We start from the raw sequence: 26,583 nt of genomic DNA, 5'->3' as shown, positions 1-26,583 counted from the left end.
AAGATTCTAAAGGAATGAGGTAGATAAGATAGAAAGTCTGTGATATTGAAAGAAACAGAAAGTTTCTGATATTGAAATATCAGGGAACGGAGCCATGAAAAGAAATGGAGAGAAATGGGGCTGGAGAGATGGCTCAGTGGTTAAGAGCATTGCCTGCTCTTCCAAAGGTTCTGAGTTCAGTTCCCAGCAACTACATGGTGGCTCACAACCATCTATAATGAGGTCTGGTGCCCTCTTCTGGCCTGCAGACATACACACAAGACAGAGTATTGTATACATAATAAATAAGTAAATTTTTTTTTTAAAAAAATAAATAAATAAAAAGAAAAGAAACGGAGAGAAACAAGGAATATGTGAGAGTCATATGTACACACGAGAACAAGTGAGTAATTGTTAAGACTGGGACTAGAATTATAGCACTATTTAAAACACTGATAACCTTCACTAGAGGGTTAGAGAGAGAGGGACGAACAACTCTGAAGTCTTTCCAAATATAAACAATGTTAAAGGAACTACAACTTTTTGTTTCTTACAGTGCTGGTGATCAAACTTAGGGCTTGTGCATACTAGCTAAGTGCTGTACCACTGAGCTATATTCCAAGCCCAGAAATTTATTATCTTTAACCATATTATCTGAGAAAGACAAAATAAAAGTTATCTCAAAAGACTAAGGTTGCCAACAATGGCTGTGTCACCCAACTAACTGTAAAGACCTTTTAAGAGTATGCAGAGTGGAGCATCAGAACTAACAAGCAGTGCTTTGGTCATGAGTATCTGCTGACTAGGTGAACTGCTAGCAAGAGGGTTTGGTTACTCACATCATACGTGTGACTTGAGGCGAGGTTTTGGCTGGTCCTTTGGGCAAACCTAGGATAGTGTGATAACACAGCATGATTACCCTACAGCGAGAACACAAATGCAAAAAGTAAGATGATTTCCCTGGTCTGAAAGCAAAGCCTGGATAGCAAACCTTCAAACTACACAAAATGACACCCCACTTCAAACGCACAAAATGCCAACAACTACCATCTGGTTTCAGTGCCCTTCGGGGCCATGAAACTCAAAATCAAACACAGCAAAGGCATCGGGCCTTGGCAGGAGTGGACTTGAGGCCCTGGAGTATGCACAGTACATTAGTGAAAGCACAGCCCTCAGTCTTTCCATCTGTAGCTCCCACCCATTACATCTTGAAATAGGAGAAGCTGTACGGAGCAAGAGTTAGGAAAGATGGGAGAGTTCCCATTCTGGTTAAAGTGGAATGGAAAAAAAAATTATTCCCTTACTAATGCCACTATAAAAGCTGGAAAACAAACCAGCGAAGCTAGTCAGGAATGTGAAAATGGTGGCAGGCCGACTCGACCGGGAAAGGACAAAATTTAAGTACCTCGGAACTACTGTTGGATTTACCGTCTTTTGTATTCTCTTGATTTGAATGCAGCCTGAACCCCAGATACAGACTTAAGTGATGACAGAACTCAAAGAAAAGCAGTCATTTGCTTGCAGGGAGCAAGAAGGACACCCCTAGCTGCCTCTGATCCATCTTCACATCCCAAATATAGCCAACCCCTTGGTGACTCCAGAGGTAACCGGTGGGCAGGAGAGTAAACTCTGAAGTGAGGGAAACTTCCTCTCTATTTGGCTAAGCTGTGACTTCAAAAGCATGGGATAGCCATTGTTGCTTTCTGTCCTACCATTTGTCTGGAGAAAGCACAGCAGGAGAAAGATGATTAGGTAATTAGATAATAAGGTGACCAGAGAACAGAGAAGGGGAGCTCCAGGACATCAGAGAGTACCAGAGAAATGACAACGCTGAGGGAACTCAGGAAAACAATAGTGTAAGGTTGTTATGAAGTCCTAAGACAGAATTGTTTTCAACGTCCATGATTCAAATGATGTCAAAATACTGAGAACTGGACACACAATCTACCACTAGACTTCTGACTGACCACAGGGTAGTTCATAGGCAGGATAGATTTGAACAGCACAGAAAGAGCTTTGAAAAATCAGTGATTTTTGAGCGCATATTAAAGAGGCAGGCTGGAATTATAAAGTGAATCTAATCAAGTTCTTTGCTTCATGAAATCAAAGTATCAACATTTATAGACCAGATTTCTCCAAAACCAAGCATCTACTAATAAAAATAAAAAAGCCAAGGATATAATTCAAAATGACTAGGCGTATAAAGAACCAGAAAACATTTAATGTAGTAAGAAGACAAGCAATAGAAATGACTACCAAGAGAAATGGATGTTGGTGTTATCCCAAAGAGATGTGGAAGCAGCTATTGCAGTACAAATATTCCAAGAGGCAAGCATTCAGTAACCCTTTTAAAAATGGAAAAATAGAAAGTGTCAGTTAACAAAAATCATAAATAACAAAGTGGAAATTTTAAAAATGAAAAAATAAATAGAAACAAACTTCAAATCAGTTTAATTGTAAAATAGAGATGACAGGACAGTTAGTGAACTTGAATGTGGATCATAGACATCATCCAGTTTGAACAAGAGTAAAAGAGACCAAACAATTGGCCCTAAAACACTTAGGTGGTAATACCCAACAACTGTTATCACAGTCTCAGCAGAAAAGCAGGTTGTGTGTAGTACTGAAAATAAATACGAATAAATAAAGGCTGAAAGTAGTTTGGTGGAAGACATTAACTCATAGATTCCGGAAGGCCCGTGTAGTGAATTAAATTTTATCCACCCTCTCCCTAAAGGATATGTTTAAGTCATAATGCCTTGAACCTGTGTTGTCTTATTCAGAAAGGAGATGGATCTTCAGAGGCATTCGTCACCTGAATGATCTGTTTGGCCTTCAAATCCAAGGGACAGTGATCTTAGAAAAGCTTAGCAAGACTGTAGTTGCACAAAAGAGAGGGCCAAAGAGTAGCAGCAGAAACTGGAATTAGCCAGAGAAGCCAAAGAATGAATACTAAGTCACGAAGGAAAAGGCAGAGGACAACTTGTTACTGAAAAATGCTAGAGACTGAATTTCAGACTTCTTGCTTGCATAACTATGAGGTAATGAGTATCTGTGGTTTTGAACCATCTAGTTTGTGGGAATTTGTAATGGTAGCCATAGGAAACTAAGGTACTCAGCCAACACTACACAAATATGTCAAAAGAAATCGTACCCATGCATCACAAACTGCTCAAAATTAAAGAAACAAAACAAAAACTTAAAGCAGAGCATATTATTTACAGAGAAACAGTTCAACACAACATTTTTTTTTCTTTTCTTGTTTGCCACTCGTTTGTAATTCTCCTGGGATGCTTATAAAAACTTAAGATTTGTGCTACTGAGTCAGAACCTATGGAGGCCAACGACGTGATATGTGATCTGTGACTTAGTGATTTCTGCTGACTGAAGGGTGATCTGGAGCATTACACATTAAACTGAACACTGGTAGCTCAGATTTGGTTTCTTTCGAGAGTTTCCTGGAGACATTTGCCACAGGGCACATTTTTCTGTATTACTCATTCATTCTCACATCGCCCAACAAGGTTAGCAGGATGACAGGAAAACAGTCACTTAGCTGGCAGTTGAGCCGGACATCAGCCTACAACATTTCAGCATGTGCTTGTCCTATATGACCGAGACTAGAGTGAGCCAGCCTGTGGTATGGTCTCAGTTTGATAACCCATGAGGGTGTGACTGGTATTTCATTTCCTAACATAGAAACCTTCTTTCCTCTTCCCTTATAAGTCTTTTCTTGCCTATTAAAAGAAATTCCCTATTTGATTCTTTCTCATTCTTGTCCCTACTGTCTTCTCCTTTTTAAGTGTAGAAAAGCAATTAAGGGGGGCTGGAGAGATGGCTCAGTGGTTAAGAGCATTGTCTGTTCTTCCAAAGGTCCTGAGTTCAATTCCCAGCAACCACATGGTGGCTCACAACCATCTGTAATGAGGTCTGGTGCCCTCTTCTGGCCTGTAGGCATACACACAGACAGAATATTGTATATATAATAAATAAATATTAAAAAGTTTTTAAAAAAGAAAAGCAATTAAGTAATTGGGTATACAAGTGTTTAATAAAAGAGAAATAAATTGATATTTCCTGATACGTTGGACAATAAGTAGGAACCCAACCAATTAATGAGTTCAGTAAACACCAGGGAAGGGAAAGAGAAGAGATGAGATTAAAAAAAAAATCATACATTTTTATGTTATTTTGATATCAACCTCATGGAAACGTGTTACCAATTTCCTAAAATATATAGTGTATGTGTGTGCACACACATGCTCCTATGTATAGAAAAATAAACATTAGCCTTGTCATAAGACAAATCCAATCTGCTAGTACTTTTAGTCTTATCTAGTCTATTCCTAAACTTAAGTCACTGCCTTTTGCTTTTCCTCATTTTTATGAGGAATGACATAAATACTAAGAATTAGAATCCTTTCACCACTTTCTTACACAGATATAGTATGCTCACACTGCTTGCCATCTTTTCCCCGGTGTGACAGTGAAGATAGTTTTTCATGTACAGAGTCTCCTTTTCCCCTAGCTGTACACTAATCATATATTATAGAACTATTTGTTTAACCAGTCCCCAACTAATGGATACTTACATTTATTAGCCACCATTGCCCACTGATGCGGGATGTCTTTCTGTATATGTGTTGCTTTTATTGACTAATGAATAAAGCTGTTTCAGCCCATAGTATAGCAGAGTAAAGCTGGACGGGAAATCCAAACAGAGATAGATAGATAGATAGATAGATAGATAGATAGATAGATAGATAGATAGATAGTAAGTAGGCGGAGTCAAAGAGATGCCATGTAGCTCCTGAAGGAGAGAGATGGCTGGAATCGTATGAGAAAGACAGCTAGAGCCTTACTGGTAGGCCACAGCCTCATGGAGATACACAGATAAATAGTTAATTTTAAAAAGGAGCTAGCTAGGAATATGCCTAAGTCACTGTTGTAATTAATACAATTTCTGTGTGATTTTTTTGGGTCTGAGCAGTCGGGAAATGAAAGAACAGTCTCTTTCTACAGCCCACCAAATTGTAAAGAATAGTCTTATAAATACCTAAATGTATGAGGACAACATAACTGCCTAGATTTAATATCACAGGTCCAAAGTAAATGCAGTGTTCGTTTTATTCGATAATGTCACTTATCCCTTACGAAGTTACATACTTTTTTCTACAGCCAATGAATTCTTATCAAACAATCTAAGAAGTAAAAATAAAATATTTAAGTCAAACATGATGGTTCATGACCATAATCCCTACGTTCAGGAGACAGGTAGGAATATTTCTATGAATTTATGGCCAGCCTCAGCCACCTAGTGAGTTCTGTGTCAGCCTGCACTATAGAGTGAAACATTGTAAGAAACAAAAATAAAACAAAATCCATAAACCAACGAATCTTAGTGTTTTGCTGAGAGTTCTCTAAGAAATATGGAAATCATACAAATGTTTATGGGTCACTGATCACTTGTTTTGGTGATCTTGCTAATTACTGTAGATTTTAATAAGTTCCATTCCTAAGTCCCAGTGCCTTCTCCTGTACAAAAGGAACAGTGATTATGACATGAAACAAAATAACTTTGGCAAATAATTATATAAAATTAACCAAGCTACAGAGTATTGCTATACATAGGCAATTTCATGAAATTAGTGTGGCCATTACTCTTCCAGTTTTGAAGATCATTCCTCATCTTCCTTTGTCACTGTATTTCCCACAACTGAATAGCATGGACAAAATCAGAGAAACAGACTTACTGAAGGCTTACTATGGGGTTATTACATAGTGCTACATTAGGAAATGTACGTTTATTTCATGTGCTCAGTGTGATCCCTAAGTAGTATTCTTAGAGGAAAATGAATTCACAATGGCTAATGTTTCATGCCGTGCCACGCTGCCAAATGGAAGCAAGGCGAAGACTTTAACCCAGGTCTTTCTAACTGTAAAGTCTCTACTTTTCTATACTATCTGGTGTGTAGCGGTTTCCTCTTGGAGGGAAGCTCCTTAAAACGCAGAATGCTTAAGGGCGAGAGGAGAACACACGACAACACGGACATGGCACAACACACATACAACATTCCACCCTGTAGGGAATCACCTCGTGCTCAGGAAGTAGTAAACACAATGGCTTCAGGAAGTCACTGAAACTGAGCAAATTTACTACTCCCACCACCACTCCTTTTCCCAGCATATAAACGGTAAGGGCTGCTGAGAGACACTCTCAGACAAGATGAGCTGCCTAGAACAGACTTAGACTAGCAGAGCTATCTGGAAGAACTGGAAGAAGCTAAGGCCAGCTAAGCTACTTGGAAGAAACCAAGAAGTCACACAGCCTAGAAGAGGTCCAAAACAATGGACCTTCCCGAGAGACACTATCCTGTTGAGGTGGCTATAGGTTGTACAGTTCTAACCAGATTCCCAGATATCATGAACTGATATCCATGCTGGGCTGGGCTTTTTGGTGCTACAACATCTTTGAGTCATTTCTGCCCCTGTATATACCCACTCACCCACATTCCTATAAGTAACCCCAATAAAACTCATGGTTCACCAAGTTGGACTTTGGTGATAACTGTACTTTGGTCTCTTGTATGTACCTTATCTGGGCTGGGTGGATGCTTGTTCAGGTCTCTCCAGAAATAGTGTCATACAACACCATGTTTTCTACCATAAGGAACCACAAAGCCATGGCATTAGTTCACTGATGTTACTGACATACTTACAGGGTAGGTGTTTCTGTGTTTTCCGATGCTAGCAAATCCAACTGAGGTTGAAGATTGGAATACAAGTTGCTTGTTCTAACAGGACTCGGAGAGCTGACACCTAAAACAAAATGCATTTGTTTGATTTTTTTAAAGCCAATTTTTATCATGCTTATAGTTACCATCATTAGTATCCTCAATTTTTCCCAGTTAAAGAGATTGATTTGGATACTTCTGTTGCCATAAAATGATACGGTTTCCTCTAAGAGAGTTTTAAAAGCATCATTTATAGGAGACATAAAAAGAGACAAAGACAGACAACCCCAGCCACATAAAGAAGCTGTCATAAATGGAAAATATTATCTGTTGGAGTTTCCAAAATCTCAAGCTGATCCAAACTGGAAAGGATTGTGCATGTCTTCTGCCTAGCACAAAATGTGGACAGCTAGGATTTCTACAGGGCTCAGCCTTCACGTCTAAGCCCTTAAACCCCCATACAATTAAGACACTGAAAGGGAATATAACTATCTTCCTTTGCCCCAAATCCATAATGAGAACCCATGAAAACTCTCTGGGACAAGTGGTCCCACCAATCTCACTAGCTAACATAAGCAAGCTGCCAATAGTTCAGAGATGAAGAACGCTTATAAGGAAACCACAAATTCAATACTGTGTACTTTTGCTGTGGAAACACCAAAATATAAGAGAAAAATTATGGTTTGGCTGAACTAGAAGTTTAGATTTTTTCTTCATCTTGAATATTTTGTAGCCTAACATATCTTGTTGGAAGTAAGAATGGAGATAGTACGTTGGATAAGGTGGGTAACTACAAGCCTACAGTGCATTTGGCAAATGTCATTTCATTCATCTTCACAAGTGTTTCAGGAAACCACTGCCTCTCTTTAAAAAGTAAGGCAGTCTCAAAGGTTAGGCGGCAGAACTGGACCTCCAACTACCTTTTCTAACTGCCTTCACATTCCTCTCCCATCCGGTCTTGGTTCATAATTTCTGATTTCCTCTGCATCAATTAGTCTCTTATTTGAACTGTGGCATAGCAAAGACATCTAACAATAATAGTCTATATCCGGAAGAGATTTAAATATCGGCCAGTGAAAAGCAAAGCCTCTGTGGGTCAGGTAAATTCCATGGGCTTCTGAGTCAGCGAGAAGAGTTCTAAACCCTCCCCTACACACCCCATTCGTTTGCTAGATCCAACCCAACTTTTTTGCAGGGAAGTGATTACATCTCTGATAGTCAAACTGACTTCAGTCCTTCTTAGGGAGGCATTCAATTGAAAACCAAGGAGAACTATTTCCTATCAGGTTCCAGCAATGCTGAGACAAGGCCCGGTTGCTTATTTACTTAAGGCTGAAAGCTGAGCATTCACGGTATTGAGTGCTTCCCCATTGGACACAGGTGTTGGCAGGATGGGACTGAGGTCGAGAAGATCACAGGAAGGAGCAGATGGCTCACTGGAAGTCTGAAAACAGCAAAAAAGAGACAAGTTACGGGACAATCATGCAACTTACCCTAGCTCTCTCCAAACACATTCCTTTGGATCTTTTCTGAGAAAAACATCAGGCCATGACAACTTAAACTTCACTGCACTAAGCACATGAATCCTTCCTTAATTAGAGACCCTCCTAACAATTTAAGATGGAAACCACACGGCCAAAGCCACTGCAGGGTGTCGGTGTTTTCATCTTTTAAAGAGCTGTTTCTAGGGAACCTTTGCTTCCTGAAGGATAATTAGCAAGCTACGTCATCGTTTTCTTTAGACATTTCTAATCACTTACATTGGTAGTTTCATTCAGGTTCCTATTCTGTTCCAAAAGTCTTTGTTGGTTTCGAGTAAACCTGTTGAAATTAGCAAAGCGCAACATCACTTACAAACAAAGCTTAGCGTTATTAAATACACAGACAGTCACTACAGTGATGCAGTCCCATCTTTACTCAATCCCAGGAAATACCTTTAGTAACTAACTCTCTTCCAGGGGTGGGGGTATGGCTTAGTAACACAGTTCAAAGCTCTGCATTCAGTCCCCAATACCACAACACAGCCACCAAAATCCTGTCTTCTAGTTAATAGAGTACAAACCATTTTAGAAAAAACTGTGAGGAAATAAAAAAGTTAAAAAAAAACACATTAAATCCCATGTTCTAGAAATTAGCACTACTACTAATATGTGCAGTATGTTTGTTCGCTAAGTGACTTTACTTCTATATTAATTTACTTACTTAGAGATAGTGTTTTGATGAGTAGCACAGGCTAGACCTATAATCTTCCTGCCTGAGCCTGTAGTGCTAGAATTATAGACACATGTCCATACATAACTTAGGTAAAATTATACTTTATGCAGTTCTGTATCCTAATTCAATTGTGTTGCATTGTTATAGTTGCTTAGAGCTGTAATTGTAATGCCTATAATATTTTACCATAATAATCAACAACATTGCCAATTCTTATTTTCAAATATAGGTTGTTTCTTATTTCGTCATTATAAATAATTTTTATAAAATCAATCCAACAGTTGCACAGATGGCCCTGAGGGAAATGGGAGGCGGTGGCGGGGAGGAGGCAGAAACCTTTAATAAATAATTAATAAATAAATAAATTTTAAAAAAAATTAAAAAAATAAACTAAAAGAGTTGTTCAACTAAACAAAAAAGTTATCAAAAAAGTAATGAATTTGGAAAGGTACTTGTGTGTGTATGTGTGTGAGAAGAGATAAAGACAGGGCTGAGGGAAAGAGTAAGCAGGGTGAATTATATGCATGCATCAAATTGTCAAAGAATTAACTTAATAAAAATATTCAAGTGCACGAAAAGTAGTTCAGCGTTCGGTGTTCAGTGTACCATCAGGAAAAAAAAACCTGACCTTTTACAGTTTGGGCCCACTGCTTGTCTACCAAAGTAAAAGAGAAGCAGTTAGGACTGTTTAGAGTAAAACCCCGTGAAGCTGAAGAAGTCCACATTACTCCCTACTTTCTACATGCCTGTGAATCTGACTCTCTGAGCCTTGGTGTCCCATCTGCTAAATGGGTATAACATCGGAGTCATTTCTTCAGAGATGCAAAATCAGATCGCTGCAGAGGGATAACAGAGGCAGTAGATGTGAAGCTGACTTTAAATTAAAAGTTGCTTTGGGAACTTATGGTATTACCATTATGACATTGACTCTAATAGTCTAAATGCTTTAAAAGCTTGTTCTGTATCTGAACACACTTAGGTGTTAGATCAGTGATTCTCAACCTGTGTTCTGATCCCTTTGGCAAAACTCTGTCTCCAGAAACCCTTACATTACGATTCATAACAGCAGCAAAATGATAGTTATGAAGTAGCAACAAAAATAATTTTATCACTGGGGGTCAATACAACATGAAGAACTGTATTTATTAAAGGGTCACTTCATTAGGAAGGTTGAGAACCACTGTTTTAGATTCTTCTAAAAAGCATGCTTTGCCAAATGGGGTGATGGAGGTGAATCTTTGGGGACTTTGAGGCCAGACTGCTATAAGGAGAGCAGCGTTCTCTTCTAATGATACCCATGTCCCGCTTCACTTGGTGACAGGCGAGATGGAAACTGGAGGCTGGAAGACTGCAGAGGGAATGGAGTCAGCTAGCAGTTTAGCTTGGCTAGCAGAGTCTCTGGATATTAGAGACATGCTCACTGCAGTCTTCAAAAGAGTACTTGGAAAGAAAGACTCAAAAGAAGCAGTCAGAGTCGAAGATGCGAGCCGTACTGAAGCAGGTATTGGCACTGAAGAAGGAAGGTAGAGGCCATGGGCCAAGGAAAGCTGGCAGCCTCTCCTGGCTGCAAAGGTAAGGAGATGGAGTTTCCTTTGGGACTCCCAAAATGCAAGGCAGCCCTCCTGACATCTGGAGTCCAGCCCAGAGACAGACACTTGCATCGCCCAACCGGGGGAACTTACTTTATGATCTAATAAAAATAAATCTGTGTTGCTTTGAGCTATGGAACTCATGGCAGAAAAAACAAAACTGGTAAGCATCTTTTCTAGAAGCCCCGTTTCTCTCTCTCTGGATTCAAGGACCACAGTCACTGTGGTCCATGTTGTTCAAAGCTGAGTCAACACAAGCAGTTCAGTTTCCTGATCTAGATCAAATAAACAAAAGCTCCTCCTTAGAGGGGGCATTTAACCAGTGGTCTTATGATTGGCAACAGAATTCTCCCAAATGAGAACCAGACAGCAGCTGGAACAGTGAAAACCATGTGGTTGTCCTTGGACGTATTTCTGCTTAGAGAGATTTACGTCACAGGAAAAGGCACGGCTCATCAGTCTGTCCAGTGCTAAGAACATGGTGACTGGGCTCACAGTCAGGTTTCCTTACAAAAAGTTGCCATCCCTAAGAGAGAGTGAATGTGAGACCTGGAAGGAGAAAGGAATCACCACAGTACAGCTGCTGGCTTTGTCTTCCCAATTCTCTTACCGAGTGGTTGGGAATGGGAGAAAAAGAGTGAAAATCTTTGTGATTTCTAAAGTCTAAATGGAACATTAGTGTGGAGGGAAAAAACAGTGATTCAGTGCAGGACATATCAGGAGTATAATTCAATGGTAGCACTTGCCTATCAGGGACAAAGTCCTGAGTTCAATCCCAGCATCATACACAAAAATGTAATGGGTATCAGTATGTGACTGTTAGTTGTTTTTATTATATATTATCTCATTTACTCCTGAAAAAAAAATAAATCAACCCCTCCAAAGATACAAGATTTTGGTTTTGTTTGTTTGTTTTGTTTTTCAAGGGAAGGCTTTGGAATGTTAGGCAACTGATCTATATCCCCTCTTATTATTTAGATTTAAACTGAGGTCCATTCACCTCTCTTTTATGCCACTCACATCATTCTGCATTTGCTGGTTAGAAATGTAGCCATCATACACTTAAGTAGCCCCAGTGATGCTCAACGGTCACAGAACCTTTCCAAAGCTGTCTACTGAGTCACCTCAACTGGGAGGCGCCTGCCTGGCATCTGGGGAATACTGCCACACAAGAGAAAACTATTCTATTTCACCATGCCACTCCTATTGAGAGAAAAAGATCTAGAAAGAACATTCCCTTGCGGGTTCTCCAGAAGGAATGACGTCTGTACGGTGGTGAAAGCAGAGCTAGAAGAGGGGCAAAGGGCAACCATGGGCTCACCGCTCATATCCAAGGATGGCATTATTCAGATCCTCGTTCACTTGAATTAGCTCTACAGTCACGTCTTCGTTTTCCACCACCACCAGCAGGTCCATGATCCTCTCCTGCATCTCCCGACCCGTCTTGTAAAGTTTCTGTCAGAGAAAAAGGAGATTTCTTCTTCCGTACCAGGGATGCTCTTTGAAAACAACAGACACACCAGCCTACATGCACCTGTGGTCATTTCCAGCTGTCACCCAGGGACCATCAACGTTTTCAACTGTGGACAGTTCACCCTGCCCCTCAGAGGGACATGAAAGAGGGTGGCATAATTTTTCTCTAAAACAACAACGTGGTACACTGAAATGCTGTATGGAAATTCTAGAATCCCTGTTTAATAACTGAGCTATTTGGGGGGGGGTGTGATCACTTGTTTTATAAGCTTTAATTTTCTCATTATAAGTGAAAAATAACCACTTGTCACATCGACCTCCAGAGCTGCATGAAAATCAAATGAAATGAGTGAGACCAGGAGTTCTGTAACTACAAAGCATAAACATGAAATGTCGTTGTCATTATTAGCGATGGTAGAAGTAGTTAAGAAGCATTTACAGCACGGGGGCAGAATTTTACTTCCTGTTACATGTACTTAAGCCTTTAAAGTTTATAGCTCCATCCCATTCAACATAAACTGAACCAGGATTTAAAAACTCATCATGGATAATGACCTTATTTGGACTACTTACAATCACTGCCTTGAGTCAAGGCATTACCCCACAGCAAGCGCTCTCTCATCAGCATCATAGGCATCCATAGAACACTTAATGGACTCAGCAGCCCTGAGGCTTAGTCTGGGGCATCTACGTTTTTCTTAACAAGCACACCAAAGTGTTTCTTAAGCATCCCGACATTTGAAATCTGCTGCCTTGCAATTGACTTCCTCCTCCTCCTAACAAACATCCAATAAGCCTAAGGTACACAGGCTGATATTATCATTGTCTCCATCCATCTTGGCAACATTCTGTGCATTAGCATAGCAGCAGGCAAAAATGCAGGGATGTCTCCACTCTCACAGCAAGAGCGTAAGAACTTGCTTACATATTCTATAATTATACAATCTGACTTCTCAAGAAAGGTGCACCAAAAAATATATGTTTCATTAAACCATTTAAAAATCTTCAATTGTTTATTATGAGACTCCTGACAGGAAATCCAGCAGTAAATAAATTGAACTATTACTAATAGGCATTTTGACTTGGATGTAGAAGTCACCACCTCGGCAAAAACATAAAAAAATATTTAGAAGACAAAACAAAATAGAAAGGAAAGGTGAGGGGCTGGAGGGAGAGGATGATGGGTAGGTGATAGATGAGCCTCATAACCACAATGTCAAGCCAGACAAATTATATTATTTGTTAATGGCCTGATGGCTATTCATGTACAGGGTGTCAAAAGTTGTTTCTTAAAGCCCCAGATCTTAAGTATTTCATGCTTTTAGGGCCATCTAGTCTGAGGCAATTATTCAACTTTGCACTGTAACATGAAAAGAAACCAGGAAAGGAAGTCCCAAAGTAGGTGGGGCCAGTGGTAGACTGCAGGCAAAGAGATAAGACTTCGGACTCAGTAGACCAAAGGTGGCTCTAACATAGTCATAGGACACGAGGTGTTTGAAGACCTACAGGGCCTAGTATATAGCAGGGTATCAATAAATGCATTATTATTGCTTGAGGAAGGGTCACTAAAAGATTTCCCAGATAATATAATCTATAATACTTGCACTATTGCTTGGGACCCAATACCATCCAAAGAAAGAATCCATAGCATCGGATAGACCTCCCTCTTCCCAAACAATAAATGAAAGATTTTCTTTTATTCTAGCTTCCGATGGTACAGAAAGTTTTCCTCTTGTTGTTCACGGGAAGGCTTGCTAGAACAAGGTCAAAATCAAGGAATACAATGGCGTTAGATGCCCAGGACAAAAATGTAGAAATTAATTGAAATGAATCTGCAGCCAGAATCAATAGCCCCAGTCATGTGAAGACCCTCGTTTTGCCCTTTGGAGAGACAGATGGAGCAGAAACTTGAAAGGAACAGGGCATCTCAGCGGGCTCACAGAGCAGCATGTAAAAACCTCTTCAAAAGCCAGCCCACTCTGATCTCTGCAATTGATGTCTGTCTCAGAGGAGGGCCACACCACCTGCAAGCAGCAGAGACCAAGCACTGCAGAGAAAAAAAAACTAGGGCCCTTGTGGAGCTAGGGATGCAGGGAATGGAGAGAGCCTGACAGTGGCCAGTGGATATGTCCATCACAGAACCCAGGGTTGTCCCTCTGTCATTAAGGCAAAGACGGGCTTCTAAGCCAAAGCCAAAGCGTTTAACAATTCCAAAGGCTCTGGAACACAATGAAGAAGCTCATTAAGAACTTTCTTTTACCCAGCTGACTCTTGTCAGGACACTTAGGAATTCAGATCAAGCCCTTTGCAGGTTCAGCACCAACTATATAGTCAGCCCACATCATTCACCAACAAGGAATGTGCAAAAAAAAAAAAAAAAAAAAACCCAAATAGCCCCTTCGCAAAGGTATAAACAGGAAATGATATGAGTGCATGAAGACTTCTCTGGAAATGAAATCTGTATAGCAATATCCTTATTATCTCCCCACAACACATTTCCTCTCCCACAGCACTCCCCACCCAGGCTGCGAGACACACACACAGCACACCTCTATCTGCTCAGAAGGAAAAACTCTCTTACCCTAAAGCTGAACAAACTGTTGACATAGCTCTCATAAAAGCATTAACTTATTAAAAACTCCTTTAACTCCCCACTCTATAGGCTCAACAATCTATTCTGCAGCAACTTCGGTTCTAACTTCTTGTGTCCTAAGGTGTTAATTCTTCAGCAGAGCACTGATGTATACAACTCAACAGATATTTAATTAACTCCTCTAGTACGAAAAGCATGCATGGGAAATAAACCTACACAGTGCTGCTTCTAGGCAGCTAGTCAAACATTAGCTTGAAGGCCTGTGAGGATGGATGGCTCCCTGGATCTGCTTAGGATCCCACATCCTGTGATCCTGCTAGCACTAATTCTGAAGGGGGGAAGTCTCACAATTGCCCCTCTTTAGAATCTGAAGTACTGGCAAGTAATCATAAGAAACTTCTGTCCTAAACGACTTGGTGGTTGATAATGCTGTTTGATAAAGTCAGCAGGAATTTCCCTTGCCTAGGCATGGCCAGAACCTCCTGGGCAAGGAGAAAAATCCTGTTATACAACTTCAGAGAACAGCCTGAAACCAAATATGAAGGGAAACGTGATATTCCTGAAGACAGGTTAAGACCGTGAAGGGAGTAAGTACCCCCTTAGTGGCAGACATTCTTTAGATCCCTTCCCTTCTTTTCCCTCCTTGCTTTGTTTCCTGACCCTCTGGGCTAAGACTGCCCTTTCTAACTCAGAAAGTCTCCCCCACCCCGACCCCTTTCCCATTTCCAATACTTGCCAGAATACTGTTTGCTGTGATAACTCTGGGCTCTCTCTCTCTCTGGGCTCTCTCTCTCTCTCTCTCTCTCTGGGCTCTCTCTCTTTCTCTTTGGTCTCTCTCTCTCTCTCTCTGGGTTCTCTCTCTCTCTTTCTCTCTGGTCTCTCTCTCTCTCTCTCTCTCTCTCTCTCTCTCTCTCTCTTTCTGCACCCCCTCTACCCCCCACCTCCTAAGCAGCTGCTCAGAATTCCATTGCTGAGCCTGCTGGGTTTCCTGACCCTCAACTCAGAAAGCAGGATTTTCTCTCCAGTCTCCAGCCCCCTCCTTCCAGCAGCTGCCAGCACCTCCTGCTCCTTTGCCCTGCTGTTGTTTTCTCCAACTTCTGAGGTAGTTTTCAAACTCTTTGATCTACAAGACTAAGACCCTGCAAAGGGAACCCTGCGTTTCACAATTACACTGTGATGAATTGCAAAACAAAGGCCTTAGTTACTGCCTTCAGGTTCCTTCCAAAGGAGCCAAAGAACTGATTCAAGCCCATAGCAAAAGGTAATAAATAGGTTAGCTATCTACAGCCAGTCCTGGGTTCCAAAGAGAAGTGAATTGGCTCCCACAAGTATTTGCTTGGGAAGGCAGTTTATCCATCACACCACCCTTTGTACAAATCGTCCCCTTTCTGGTTATGCAAGCTCATCTCTAAAGGGAAGGAGACAGACCCCAAGATACTAGAAAAGTCTGTCCAGCTTAGTTTCTTACAAATAAAAACCACAAGAATGGCCAAAGGACAATTGCTTTTCCTTCCTTTTCTTTGCTTTTTTCCCCTTTACTTTCAGGTTTTTCTTTTTTTTTTTTTTTTTTCCTCAACTAGTTTACAAACTATCTTTCCAGGATCAAATTTAAGTTTCCCATGATCTTGTATTTCTCCAGTAAGTTAATCCAAAGCTTCCTGTACTTAGAGTTTCAGGGTCTTGGTTCCCTTATTCTTCTTCCCATGTCTACAGAAACCAGGCAAAAAAAGAAAAGAAAAACCACTAGGTATGGTGGCACATACCTGCGACTCTACTCAAGAGGCTGTGAGGCTGGAGGGCTGTGTGTGAGTGCAGGGTCAGACTGGCCAGCACTACTAGACCTTGTCTTAAAAATGGAAATAGGAAGAAAAGAAAAAGGGGCATGTGGTGGTGGGGGGTGTTCTCAGAAAGGGGAAGTACCCAGAAGAACACTAGCTGTTCAGGGTAAGAGAAAAGGGCCCAAAGCCAAGTGCACAATGCCAAGGAAGCAAATACAGGGCAGGTAGATCACAATTCTTTATTCCGTGCCCAGATCAGACATATTTAAATCAAACGGGTTGCAGCCTCACAAGCCCCACACTTTATACCTGCAAAAGGAATGCATGCGGTCTCCACCCAGTGAAGGTCTAAGTCCGCAGAAACACAGCAGTAAGGAAAGGAGAGGCAGCAGATCTACCTGAGGTTCTCAGGAAGTGCAAGAGCCCTGTGAGTCAGCCGAGCTTTGGGATCTAATGGCTTAACAGGGACAGGAGGAACAGGGGGGGACTTTCAGATGAAAGGACACGGTGAACAAGTTCCAAATAAATGAAGTCCCCATTAAAATGTGAGCAGAAGCACAGAAGACAAGACGTCTTAATGCGAACAAAGGGTCACTGGTTACGTACATGTGCAGGAAGGGCCCAACATGTTCTGAGTGAAGACTTCTATTTGCTGACCACTTTGCTTCTGTCTGCCTTCCAGATCCAATGACCACGCTTACCACCCTCTTCTGTTCTGTTGGCTGCATCATAAGGACCTTAATGGCCACTTGTTTCTGATAGGGTTCAACCAACTGGGTGTACTGGCGTTTTGTGGGAGGAAGGGATGAAGGCATGCTCTTGGTATTTCACGTGTCCACCACTTCTGCCAGTGATGCCAATGTGCTCAGGACACCCTTTATGCATAATTCCTTCCTGTTAGTTCTTCCTCTCACCAGATTTCTCATCCCTGATGATGACCACCTAGGTCAGTAGTTCCCAACCTGTGGGTTGTGACCCTTTGGGGGTCACATGTCAGATATCCTGCATGTCAGATATTTCCATTATGATTCATAACAGTAGCAAAATTACAGTGATGATGTAGCAATGAAAATGATTTTGTGGTTGGGGGGTCACTACAACATGAGGAACTGTATTAATGGGTTGCAGCATTAGGAAGGTTGAGAACCACTAATGCTGAGCTCCAGAATCTCCTGGAGTTTCTACGAAGGTGGCCAATCAGGAAGTAGAGCTTATCACCCATCACCCAGGGTTTATCTGCTGCTGGTCACCACAGTTCAGATAGGTGTAAGGAAAACTGAAACAGTAAAAAAATTAGAATCTAAAAAAATCACTATTTCAGCCACTGTCAATTTTTGTTATATTTATCTTTAAACATAGGCTCCTAGCCATTTCTCTTCATAGACAATTACATCCAGTTCATTGTTTGATATTAACCGTAGTGATTGATTAAGATAAGAAAGTTAATTAGAATTTTTTTTAAAAAATGGCAAAAGAAATTAAGAACAACTGAGAGATGATGGTGCACACTTTTAATCCCAGCACTTGGGAGGCAGAGACAGGAGGATCTCTGTGAGTTTGAGGCCTGCCTGGTCTATAGAGCGAGTTCCAGGACAGCCAGGGTTGTTACACAGAGAAACCCTGTCTCGAAAAACCAAAAGAAAAGAAAAGAAAGAAGAGAAACTAAGTAACTCTGTTCACACCAGAGCATTATGTATTTCCTACAAAAAGCATAGGAAGAAAATGGGAGTTCAGGGCTGTGTAGTCTTTGTAGCCAAGCCGATCTGTGTCAGAACTGAGCATGGGCTGTATTCTAAGGTTGAGTCATCACGGAAGTGTCCTTGCTATGCAGAGAAATACACAGCCGTGGGCTCTGGCATCAGAACAGCAACCAACAATCATTCTTGAAAACTACTACACATCTCCACCCACAGACTGAGACAAAAAGACATTTGTTCCTAATGAAGTCACATATAGAACACAGTTCACATATTCAAACGGAGCATTTTGGCATATATTTTTATTGAAGGATTGTTTGCCGTGGATGGGTGAGAACATTCATTCGCTTCATTTTAGGGCTTGGAACAGGATTGTGACGATCATGCGAAATTAGGAATATTGCTGTAGCAATTTTTTAAAGATTGCTATGCGCAACATAACCTTTTATTTTAATATTTATTTTTAGATTTTAACTTAACATACTTGTTAGCAACACAAGCTACAGATTTTATATCTAAAAAGGAGTCAATTGTGTCTTTCTTTAAGGATTACTACATATAAATTCAGTGATTGATTTTTCTTTATTCTCCTACACTAATACGATATCATTAATATTATTTTTGTCCATTAACTATTATATAATCTCTTCATTTCATACAAATAGCAAAAATCCGATGAAAGTAAAGAACTCCAAGAATGCTGAGCAAAATGAAAGAGTGCTCCTAAATAAGATATTCTACATAAAATATGCCCACATTGGTGTTGGAAATTAATGGTTTGAGTCAAGCGTAGTGTCACCCATCTGTAATCCCAGCATTTAGAAGGCTGAAGCAGGAGGATTGCTATGAGTTTGACAGGCTGGGCTTCACAGCAAATACAAAAAATAGCTTGGATTATAAAGTAAGAGTTGGGTGATATTATTTTAAAGTGTGTGACTTTTGTTTATGCTGCATTTGATTAACTCTGTGAAGCTGTGATTCCCTGCCTGTCTAAAACACCTGATGGTCCTAATAAAGAGTTGAATGGCCAATAGCGATCCAGGAGCAAGGATAGATGGGGCTGGGGCAGAGAGTATAAATAGGAGAAAGGAGGAAGAAGAGGAGCAAGAGAACAAGGAGAGGAGGACATCAAGAGCCAGCCACCCAGCTACACAACCAGCCACAGAGTAAAAAGTAAAGTAAGATACACAGAAGTAAGAAAAGGAAAAAGCCCAGAGGCAAAAGGTAGTTGGGATAATTTAAGTAAAGCTGGCAAGAAACAAGCCAAGCTAAGGCTGGGCATTCATAACTAAGAATAAGTGTCCGTGTGTGATTTATTTGGGAGCTGGGTGGTGGACCCCACAAAAAGTCAAAAGAGTAAAACATTACACAACAAGTAAGACCCTGTTTTTTTTTTAATTATTTGTTGCTCTAAGTTATATTACTGTCATAAAGTATTATATATTTAGCAAGCAGAGATTCTTTGGTCAAATAAGTTTGCAGATGTTGGATTAAGTGGCTTTTAAAAAAATGTCATACTATATCATAAAGTTATAAATTTTTAAAGGATAAATATAGTAGGCTGTTTATTTTGTTTGTTTGCTTTTGAGACAAAGTCTCACTGTATAGCTCTGGATGGCCTGAAACTCACTATGTTGACCAGGCTGACCTCCAACTAACAGATCCACCTGCTTCTGCCTCCCACATGCTGGGATTAATGTGTATCACTATGTCAGACAAAACTAGTTTCGTAAACTTTCCATCTATGTATCATTAAAAAAAATCATTTATACCAAACAAAAGAAAGGTTTTGAAATTGTTTCCTAAAACGTGGTCTTCCTTTCCTAGCATTAACATCACCAGAAGGATCCTTTAACATTAGATCTGGTTAGATAGCTTCCCAGTTTCTGTGCTCATTCATTTACTTATTTTTTGAGACAAGCGATCTCATTCTATGGTCCAGGCTGGAGATGTTTCTGCCTCAGCCTCCAAAATGCTGGGATCATGTAAACACACACCACGTGCAACAGAGTCAGTGTACAAGGAATTAGAGGCAAAGGGCGCCTTTAGTAAAGATGGTTACTAGGTCACCTGACCTGTCTGTCTTGCCTGTAGCCAAGATAGAGGTAAAGTATCTCTTTTAACCTTAAACAAAATGGCAGTAGTCACGGGGTAGCCCTTAGCAAAGATGGATGGTTAGGTCATTTGACCTGTCCTTAGCAAAGATGGCACCTGTCCATGTGTTGTAACTCCTTCCATTTACCCCCACTGACAGAGGGTAGAAAGGACTCCTAGGGTCCATAGTCTTAACATTAATCAATAAAGTTCTAAGAATCTACCAATCTAACTCTGACAGTACTGAACACCATATTATACCACTAATCTCATAGCCACAAGCTCAAGATTTCAAATTCCCATTGGTGGTTTCCTAACTACAGACCTCAAAGATACTTTTCATTCTGCAAAAACATCTGTCACAGTGTTCTGGCATGAATATACTGCCATTTCGAATGTGTCTAAAACTTAGCATTTTCACAAACTCAAAGACTTCTCATAAGTTTCAGGAAGTCGACTTGTATTCACCTCAAACAGGTTAGATGCAACCCCCTCACACCACCAATTACTAGAACCTAAATAGTCAAAGCCCACACCACATTTCCCTGTTCTTGATGCCTCCCTCCTTAAATTACCAGGACCTAATGAAAAGAAAATTTTCCTAAACTTAACCTTGTCCTCTGATCTGTCATCATCTTGCCAGAGCCAAGAGATACCAGACAGTTTTACATAGCTGGAGCAGCAGTGAGACAATTTGCTCAGCTTCCCCAGGACGTGGAGAGCTCCCCAGTTTTCTTGAGTCAAAGGTTTCAAGGCCCACAAATCAGCAGGAAACAGTCTTGAGAACCCAGCGCCCCAATCGCCATTCCACCTGCTAGCCTCTTTAATTTCCCCACTTTTTTATAATAAGAAAAAGGTGGGAACGTTAGGATTCAGGCATTATGCTCGTCCCTGTCACCAGGCAGGACCCACCCAGGCAATACCCTGGCCAGCCCAGGGTCCTATGGCTGCTACGTAGTCTGTATGCAGGTGCAAAATGTCCCTTTTAAGAGACAAGCTCTGCCATTCCCGCTCTCTCTTCCAACTGTTCTTCTAAAGAGGCAAGCAGGTTTCTCTCTCTCTCTCTCTCTCTCTCTCTCTCTCTCTCTCTCTCTCCACATAAGGTCTGTCTGTATGCATGACATATTTATCTGTCCCTCACCTGCCAAGGGCTTCCACCTGCGGCCAAGGTCCCTCCCACCCAGAACACCACCACCACCATGGGAAATGAGGAGTGGGGTTCTAAACAATAAAACCATGGGGAGGGTCTTAACTTCCTGATCGTTTCCCCCTAACTGCTACTTAAACCAATAAGGATGAAATGGAGTTATACATAGGATTGTTTCCTTTTGTTAGATGGAGTCTTGGCGTGTTAGTCAGGCAATCTTGAACTCCTAGGCTCGAGAGATCTTCCACCTCAGCCTCCCAAATGCTAGAATTGCACACATGACCCATTGTTCCTTGGTGCAAGTAATAAATACTAAATTTAAAATCAAAGCCGGGCGGTAGTGGCACACACCTTTAATCCCAGCACTCAGGAGGCAGAGGCAGGAGATCTCTGTGAGTTCGAGGTCAGCCTGGTCTACAAGAGCTAGTTCCAGGACAGGCTCCAAAACTACAGAGAAACCCTGTCTTGAAAATAAATAAATAAATTTAAAATCAATAACTAAGAAAACAGTAGAGGGAAGGTGAGCATAAGTAAGTACAGATGTAGGAAAAAGTGTGGGATAACCATCTAGCCACTCATGCGTGTTCAGGTGCTAAATGGCCCAGTATTTGCTCCTCCACAGTCTAAATACTCTTAGTCCTTAGTGTCTTCCCCACTCACAATCATGCCACAGACTGACATACGTTTATCCGGGTACTTGTAATACTTTATGATCTGATTTACAAACCAACCTAGCCAAGGCCTAGAACAGCCCCTTCATTTCTACACTCCTAACTACAACACAACTACTTGGTGTTCGTTGAGCAAAAGGACATACGGCAATTTTGCATACTTCAAATGTAAGTCTGGACTGCATATGACTGAGCTATAAATTACAGTAAATTATTTCTTATAAAAGGGCTAAGGCTCCTCCTGTCTGTTACTACTGCATTTCTGACAAGATGATTACTGTCTCTTTTCATTAAGTTTAGAAATGAAAGAGAGGCGAGCTGTAAGGGGATGGGCCATTAGACGCTGCTAACAAGCCTTCTAGCTCTAAGTTCCAAGGTCCTCAGAAAACAACTTTTCCGAACTCTTTGCTTGTTTCCCCCGAGCTCATACCTGCAGGAGCTCTATGTCTTCATGGTTTGCGGACCCAGGAGTGTTCTCCCTCAGTATGGCAGCCATCACTTTCACGTTCATTCTCACCATATCCAACTCGCTGTGCAGCTTCCCGATCTGTGGCAAGCAATGGAAGCTCCGTCAGTAAGTGTGCCACGCAGACGGCTGTCTGTCTGGATTTCTGCCCACAGGACACATGCTGGCGATCAAAGGCCTTTGCAAAATGTAACATTTTCAAACATACAGAGGTCTGCCTCAGCATACATGCTAGTATTTTACAGATTAGACCCTGCTGTTCCCCGAATAGACTTAGCATTTCCTATAAGAGATCCACAGATAGGCCTCAGGAAAGTTACAGATGATGAGACAAAATGATCTGGACCAATAAGGCTAAAGTAGGAAAAACCTAGTGACAGAAGTTAATAGAAACCTGAAAAAAAAAAAAGAGGAATGCCATCACCTATTATCCTCAGCATCTGGAAAACAATCAGAAAAGAAAAGGAAAAAGAAAGGAGGCGCAGTTTTAGAGTTACCATGGTATTATACGAGGAAAGATAAAAAAGAGAAACACTTTTTATTGTGGTTTGAATTCTAAGGGGAAGTAACCATGTGGCTTTTTAATATAAGAAACACTGAATAATATTAAAATGAAGCCTTCAAACTCATATAAAGTCTTCAATGAAAACTTTTAATACAAACATATAAGTGAACATCATAAATTAATTATACTTATCTAGATCTCTTAAAAACAGAGACAAAGGAAAAAATGCAACTCATTTGGTATAATTAACATAGGTAATAAGACAACTGGCTACTGGACTCTGAAATGAAAAGAAACAAGAGGCAGTGGGTAGACCTCTGACCTAGTCCACAGCCTCTACTGGTCAACATTCTTTCCTGTAATTTATTTATTGTGTATGTGTGTGTCCGTGCATGCGTGTGTATTTATGTAGGTGGGAGAACACCTTTTGCAAGCTGGTTCTTTCCTTCCATCATATGGATTCTAGGCATTCAACTTAAGTCATCAGGATTGGTGGATGGCAGCTTTACCTGACACGCAATCTCATTGGCCCCCTAAAACATTTGTTTAAGTATGTGAACACTGAATTCAGACAAAACTCAATAATCTAATTCTGCAAAGAAATAAACCATGGAGACATAGTTTCTCTAAATGGCAGTCCCTCCTCTCACAGGAAAGGAAGGAGATACAGAGGCATGCGGGCTATGTCTGCCACCCCAACATGTGGGAAGCCGAGGCAAGGGAATTATCAAGAGTTGTAAACCAGCCTGGAATACATGGTGAATTCCAGACCAGAAGAAGCTACACAGAGGATATCTCGTCTTAGAAAGCAAAATGAAGATGTTACTTAATTGAGGGTTGTGTTACATTACATTTACACTTCATAATGTTATTAAGAAAACTCAAACTGTAAGTCCGATGCTTCAAAAAAGGCATGAATAAATACAGTTGTCAGTGTTGTTACCTGTTCTGGGACTAATGAAATAGTTGGAGTCTTGGGAGCAATTATAGAAGAAAGAGCAGGTGCGGTAGGGACAGGTGCTGATCGATTTGGTGAGAGCTGAGTAGCCTGTCAATCAAAAATAAGGAACTATTATGACATGAATTAACAAACTCACCTCAAGGCTGGCTCCCAGCCCACTGGCTCAGGCTCTCTCATAAAAAGTCCTGGGTAGGCCGGGCGGTGGTGGCGCACGCCTTTAATCCCAGCACTCGGGAGGCAGAGGCAGGCGGATCTCTGTGAGTTCGAGACCAGCCTGGTCTACAAGAGCTAGTTCCAGGACAGGCTCCAAAACCACAGAGAAACCCTGTCTCGAAAAACCAAAAAAAAAAAAAAAAAAAAAAAAAAAAAATGTCCTGGGTAGCTGGGCAGTGGTGGTGCATGCTTTTAATCCCAGCACTTGGGAGGCAGAGGCAGGTGGATCTCTGTGAGTTTGAGGCCAGCCTGATCTACACAGTGAGCGCCAGGACAATCAGGGCTATACAGAGAAACTTTGTCTTGAAAAACCAACCCCCTCTCAACAAAACAAAACAAAACAGTGAATAGCTCCCTGGGTCAGGCCTGTTCTGCCACTGTGAGTGGACAGCCATAGTTTCAGATCATGAGAATGATATTCTAGGTCAGTACTTCTCACGATCAGTGCACATAGAAACACCCAGAACCTTCTCAGAAGGAAGACTCAAACACGGTATAACCCATGATGGTCAACCCTGGTTATTCTATGAGATAGAGACATATCTAATAAATTCATCTTTCTGCTAAGCTCACTGAACTACGGTTATCCCTTTCAATATGAAAAGACCCAAGCAACATATATCACTTTACATGCATCAAAGAAAGGCCTCCTACCTCCTGCTTTCTCTCAGGCTCTGCATCCGACCGTGGGAATTGAACCCCTTTCTTCAGCAGGTCAAGGTACACTTCTTTCACTTCACTCACATCCACACCTCCTGGGAAGCCCTGTGACCAAGTCTAAATTCAAGAGATAGAAAGTTCCAGAGTAAAAAAAAAATAGCACAAAAAAATCTTAAAGCTGATGATAGAAAATGAGGAATTGAAAAGTATGTACTTTGAGAAAGAACAAGCTAGTTTTGAATGTTGTGGACAGAATAGCCATTTTCAAAGGCTAGAATACTACGAAATGTTTTGACTCCCTTCTTTCAATATCTTGACAAACACTGGGATGGATACTATCAATCACCTACTAGTGCCTAAATCTAAACTTTGAACATTCTAAAATCCTAGCCATAGCTTTTCTGCTAAACAACTCCAGGACAGAGTTTCTATACCTGCAGAACGAATGTACACATCACTGCCTTTCCCATGTGACATGGACGCGACAGAAACTGAAATGGAAGTAGGGAAATGGCTATCCGTTGTCAAGAACTATTATCTTACCCAACAGAAGCTTCAAAATGTGCAGCTAGGATGTAGCTCCCGTGTAGAGAGCTTGCCTAGCATGCATGAAGCCCTGGGCTCAATCCTCACACCACTGCATAAACTGGGTACTTAGGAGGTGGTGGCGGGAGTATCAGAAGTTCAAGATCATCCTTGTTTTCATAGAGAGTTAGAGGCCAGGCAGGACTAGGGAGAGACCATGAAAGAAAGAAAAGAGAGGAAGGAAGGAAGGAAGGAAGGAAGGAAGGAAGGGAATAAAAAGAAGGAAGAGAGGGAGGGAGCAAGGGAAGGACAGAAGAAGGAAAGGAAAGGGATAAGAAGGAGAAAATAAAGAAAAAGTGCTTTATGGTTCAGTATTAGGTAAATAAAGGATCATTCTGCACCACTATCTGTCTACACTTAGAAATTCCCCATCCCTTGATATAAATCAACAAACAGACTTACCTTGATGAAATTCAAGATTCTGTTCTGAATGTCCAGCGGCAAGGTGTATCTGGGATTCAGCAGCTTAGCTAGAGTATCTTTAATGAACTCCTTCTTCACAATCAGAGACTGGAAACTTGGACCACAGTTCTGCATGCACATGTCAATTAGCTGAATGAAGGAGCACAGTCCAACGTTAACAGTTCTCTAGGGAACCAAGTCCAAACAAATCCTACAGAAGGATGATTCCCGCTAGTGTTCTAATGAACAAGCACCGTCTGTTTCCTATACTACTCAACTATATGGTGAAATGGCAGGTTCAAGTATCATGAGGAAGAGGCAGCATAATGAAACCACCCCGGGGCTAGAACTGATGAGGTGACAGGGTACCAACAGAGCACTCAGCAGCACGTAGTAGCAGCTGCCACGTGCTAAACGCGATCCACGTTGTGCTGCTGGATGATGTAACACTTGTGCAGGTTATCTAGAGTCAACCTTTTACCTCCTGGTGTCCTGGCTCTGTTAACAGTGACACACCCTCTAGCTCCTAATTGTTCTGCTTTGGTAAATAAATTGTAGTCTGTCTGGCAATAGATCTTTATAGGCAAGCATGATTATTTTAGAGTCAGGTGATTGTGGGGGAGTTTTAGATAAGGCTGGTGCCAACATGGGCATTGAAAAATGACCAAGGAAAACAAATATATATATATATATATATGTGTGTGTGTGTGTGTGTTCTAGATGGATGCTGCTGCTTTGGTTTGCATTTGGAATACCCCCACAGGCCCTAGACTTTAAACCTTGTTGCTATTTGCAGGTAGAAACTGTTTTAAACGGTGCCAG

General features: G+C 41.1%; 1 protein-coding gene across 3 annotated transcripts in view; it reads right to left on the bottom strand.

Annotated features, from left to right (window-relative positions):
• The window catches only part of Tom1l1 (target of myb1 like 1 membrane trafficking protein), a 41,785-nt gene that overhangs the window by 6,070 nt on the left and 9,132 nt on the right, over positions 1–26,583 (bottom strand). For 2 of the 3 annotated variants that reach the window (XM_041664319.1, XM_041664320.1), the window contains exons 4-12: positions 25,762–25,911; positions 24,769–24,891; positions 23,884–23,988; positions 22,400–22,516; positions 11,838–11,971; positions 8,474–8,534; positions 8,040–8,157; positions 6,699–6,798; positions 819–867 (exon numbers count right to left, since the gene is read on the bottom strand). In XM_041664319.1, the coding sequence (XP_041520253.1) occupies positions 819–867; positions 6,699–6,798; positions 8,040–8,157; positions 8,474–8,534; positions 11,838–11,971; positions 22,400–22,516; positions 23,884–23,988; positions 24,769–24,891; positions 25,762–25,911 (957 nt within the window). Of the gene's footprint in view, positions 1–818; positions 900–6,698; positions 6,799–8,039; positions 8,158–8,473; positions 8,535–11,837; positions 11,972–22,399; positions 22,517–23,883; positions 23,989–24,768; positions 24,892–25,761; positions 25,912–26,583 lie in introns of all 3 variants that reach the window. The other variant, XR_005975627.1, reaches the window with a different exon arrangement.

Source organism: Microtus oregoni, unplaced genomic scaffold (assembly GCF_018167655.1).
Source record: "Microtus oregoni isolate MIOR12 unplaced genomic scaffold, Mior012 000015F_ref0000493, whole genome shotgun sequence".
NCBI lineage: Eukaryota > Metazoa > Chordata > Mammalia > Rodentia > Cricetidae > Microtus > Microtus oregoni.
This window is presented reverse-complemented; position numbering and strand designations above follow the sequence as displayed.